Raw genomic sequence first — 4,464 nt, forward strand, 5'->3', positions numbered from 1 at the left:
CCCCCAGTAATAAAATCGTATGTCGATCGTTTAAAACAGTCCGACAATACTTTCACTCATTAAAAAACGCACATTCTAGTCAGTGGACAAGACATGTGTTGAAGCATTAAAAAACCAGCCTCATCTTCAATACACATTTAGCCATCTCAAAATTATAAAGTTCTATCAGCTCAATACCTAGTTTTGATAAAGTTGAGGTCACCATACGATATTTTAGTTTCACAACTTGTCAAGCTATTTCGAATGCAACTCTTTTAATATCTCCGATTAATCTTAAACTTTTGACAGAGCCGATAAAACATTTGGATTCTGACCTTAGTGACTGTCTTAGTAACTCAAAAGGGCCAAAACTGTCAGATAGAACTTTGTTTTTCTAAGGTAGGGATTTGTCAATTCTTGGGTTTTTTTGTTAGAAACTTGATAAAGCAGGCAGCAAAATGTATATTACACAATATGCAATTCGTTGGTCTAATGTGTCCATGATGGTCCAGAATGTAACGTTACATCGAAACATTGCATTGTTGTGCTATAATCGGATGTAAGAATAAGCTACTAACCTTTTATTTTAGGGTATATTTTTTTTGCTCACCAATCGAAACAATTTAGACCATTTAGGAGGCAGGCTTCTTCTGACCCTGCCTGTCATGGCCAACCAGGGCTGAAAGGGATAGATTGAAATTCCAAATTAAAATTGTCCCCATTCCGGAATCGAACTCGGGTCACCTGCGTACGACAGCGAGGCCACTAACCGCTGCACAACAGACGTCGGTGCTCACATATCCGCTGTGACCTTAAAGAGTTAAAATGAGCAACAAAAAAGGAGGTTCCTGTGACATCATAACATCTCGTCGATCGTGAGGAACGCTAGAGACGTGAGAGGCTGAAGAGCCAGCTGAGAGGACTTTCTTTTTCATTTAAATAAAAAATAAAAGGAAAACCTCATTCATTTCTAAAGAACTTTCGGAATGGCACGATTGCCGCTTAGAAAAGTGGAGTTTTTCTTCTCTACACCTTTTTTCTGTACACCTTTTTCAAAATCTTTCGAAGAGAAAGGCCAGGACGAATTGGGGGTTTTTTTTGGAGAGGGGTTGGGGGTGGGGGAGGATCAGCTATGGGCAAGTTTCATCTGCGATGATCTCAACCTTGCACACAAAATAGACAAATTACCAATTTCTCAAGAATATGTTTTAAGACCTGGCTCGACTGTTTCTCTTAAGCATTGCATACAATGTTGAACACATACACATGTAGGATGAAAGTCACAAAAGTTTAAAAAAATTACTTTAAAAATACATTTCATGAATACTGTTATAATAATTGGATAGATATTGACACCTAACGAGCAACCGAAAAGTAGGATATTATTTAACTTTGCTAAATACAAGCAAATATTTAACAAACTGCGGAGGAATCTCGTATCAATTAGGGCGTTCATGACGCTGTCCGTTCACTGCAAAATGTAGCAACGCCCCTCCCCCCTCCCCAAAAAACAAACCCCATAACAAAGCAGAACAAAAATAAAACAAACAAACAAAAATCAATGACTTCACTCTCTTTTAGCAACTGATCTTGATATCTTATATGCTCTATAAGGTCATCTTGCCACCTTCGTTCTGGTCTTCGTATTGATCGTTTTCCTGTTCTTGGTCCTCATTAAAAGGATCTTTTTTGTCATTCTGTTATCCTTCAGTTTATTCATGTAACCAACCCGTTCCCAATTTTATCGGAGTATAAATTTGGGAATTTCTTCTTAACTAATTGTTACCAGTACTGGGACACTTGATAGATATAAAATATACCTTGAACATATAGCTCTCACTGGCAAACTTGAATGCAGACGAGGCAGGGATATACCCAGAGCAACCTGTGAGCCTTAAAAAAACTGGGAGACTGTTTCTTTAAAGCATGCAAGCACAGGGATGAATGGAGAACCACGTTCGCTTGTTCAAAATGGCAGCTTGCCTTGCATGCTTCCCAGAAAGTTGAGATTGTTTCAAAATGCTATCAGACCTGCTTTCTTAGAATATAGATTTAAAGCACATGCATGCATTTTCCTGTTAAGTGGGGATTTCTGCTATTCAAATAATATCTATTTCCAGTATTGGGACCTTGAAAATTGAAAGCAAATAAAGCAAGGGTTAGACACAAAGCAACCTACTTGAGAATCTATAAAATAGGTGACCGGGAAAGATCAGAATAACTTTTTGGGTTTTTTTGTTTTTGTTTTTGTTTTTTAGAGCACTCGAACAAAGAAATGAACGGAGAGCAATGATCGCCGACGTGAGAGGCAGCTATTCTAGCACTTGACGATGACAAAAAGAAAAAAAACCCAAACACTTTTCTGTTTTTCTCTTCTCTTCAGCCCATCGTGTTCAATGTCCTGCGGGGGCCTTTCAAAGAAGTGTTTTACCAGTGTGTCACCTTCGGCTCGTACGACAGTGCCTGGCAACTGCAGATGTACGCCATCGCCTCCCTCATGCTCATGTTTGTGCTGCCTCTGGCCGTCATGGGCACAGCCTACGGGCTCATCTTCACCACTATCTCCAGAAAGTCCAAGGAGCATTCGGGTCAGTACATTATTTATTAATTAATTAATTAATTTCTGTTTTCTATTTATTTATGAATTTATTTATTTATTTATTCATTTATTTAGTAGTAGTAGTAGTAGTAGTAGTAGTAGTAGTAGTAGTAGTAGTAGTAGTAGTTAGTAGCAGTAATAGTAATAGTTGTAGTAGTAGTAGTAGTAGCAGTAGTAGTAGTAGTAGTAGTAGTAGTAGTAGCAGTAGTAGTAGTTGTAGTAGCAGTAGTAGTAGAAGTAGTAGTAGCAGTAGTAGTAGAAGTAGTAGTAGTAGTAATAGTAGTAGTAGCAGTAGTAGTAGTTGTAGTAGCAGTAGTAGTAGTAGTAGTAGTAGTAGTAGTAGTAGTAGTAGTAGTAGTAGTAGAAGTAGTAGTAGTAGTAGTAAAGGCAAGCAATTGTAAAAGGCAGGAGAGGAAGGGACGACGTGATGGGGCTATGTCTTTGATGTGAGGCAGCGTGGTGGAATCAGGCACTCGTCAATTTTTGAGCATGTAGAGTTATTGGTATCACCTTAAAGCTTGTTCACATGACTGTATTTGAATGAAAACAATATCCATTCATCTTGAATACAAGTCGAGACATTTGCGAATGAAGGAGGTGGGGGTCACCTGTTTTCAGAGGTTAAATTAGTGAGAAAATGGCAACCAAAGATTAGTTATTTCCTTAGCTTAAGAGTCCGTGGTAACTGAAAATTTACATTTTGTGTTCCTTTAATCAACGTTTTTAAGAAAAATCCACACAGAAATGAGTTCTTTAAGGGGCATGAAAGGTGTTAAGCCAAAAAAGAAAATGTGATAAAAATTCACAAACCTGCGGGAAAATGCCAGTTTCTTCACTTTGATTATTTTGACGAGAGCCTGATTCCACCACGCTGTCTCACATATCACTTTTTAATCAGTTTTTCCATTTGATTTAGCCAATAACATTACTCCAGTGAAGTTTTATGAACCCCTCAAGACATTGTTTGACCACAAACTTCAGCCCGTAAACCTGTGTGTGACCCAAAGAGGTTGGTGTGGCCCTGAGCAAAGATAGGAACAGGGCATTCAATCCTACGCTAGCTTGAAACCAAAACAACTCAGGAATGAAGAATGGCAAGGGAAAACGTGTTGTATTGCAGACAGGCCAGCATAAAAACGTTCAATAAAATGGAGCAACCTTTGTAGGAGAATATGTAAGAAAATACAGCAGGTATATTTTGGTTTAATATCAGCTGTAACGTCAGTAGCAAACACGTCATCATTTTGTTGTGCAGTGAAGAAAAAGATCATGGTTTTGGACACCTCCTGGATTTCCTTTTTTTTCAAAATGATAATATAATGTTTATATATATATATATATATATAGTTAGTGTGTGTGTGTGTTTATACATAAAAGATTATATATATATATATATATATATATATATATATATATATATATATATATATATATATATATATATATACATATATATATAGATATATAGATATATATATATATATATATATATATATATATATATATATATATATATATATATATACATATATAACTATAACTACATATTTATACATATACATCTACACACATACATACATAAATATATATATATATATATACATATATAGATATATACGTATAAATATACATATAAAGATATATTTATATATATATATATCTATATATATATATATCGGTAAATATATGTAGACTCATCTATCCATATCGGTATATATATCTATATATATATAGGTGGACGATCGCGTTGTACTAGAAATATATTTTTATCTATAGAGAGTCATGGCTGAATACAAAGACAGAGAGACAGGGATAACGTTACAAAGTTCTGATGGTTTTTGACAGATAGAGTTTCCAGTAATTTCTTAGATGACCACCCTATTAGT

General features: G+C 35.7%; 1 protein-coding gene across 11 annotated transcripts in view; it reads left to right on the top strand.

The window, feature by feature from the left end:
* LOC101850580 (gonadotropin-releasing hormone receptor) overlaps positions 1-4,464 on the top strand; it is a 211,014-nt gene that overhangs the window by 120,178 nt on the left and 86,372 nt on the right. For all 11 annotated transcript variants that reach the window (XM_035970962.1, XM_035970963.1, XM_035970955.1 and 8 more), the window contains one exon: positions 2,363-2,567. In XM_035970962.1, coding sequence (XP_035826855.1) covers positions 2,363-2,567 — 205 coding nt within the window. The remainder of the gene's footprint in view (positions 1-2,362; positions 2,568-4,464) is intronic.

This window comes from Aplysia californica, unplaced genomic scaffold, assembly GCF_000002075.1.
Source record: "Aplysia californica isolate F4 #8 unplaced genomic scaffold, AplCal3.0 scaffold00350, whole genome shotgun sequence".
NCBI lineage: Eukaryota > Metazoa > Mollusca > Gastropoda > Aplysiida > Aplysiidae > Aplysia > Aplysia californica.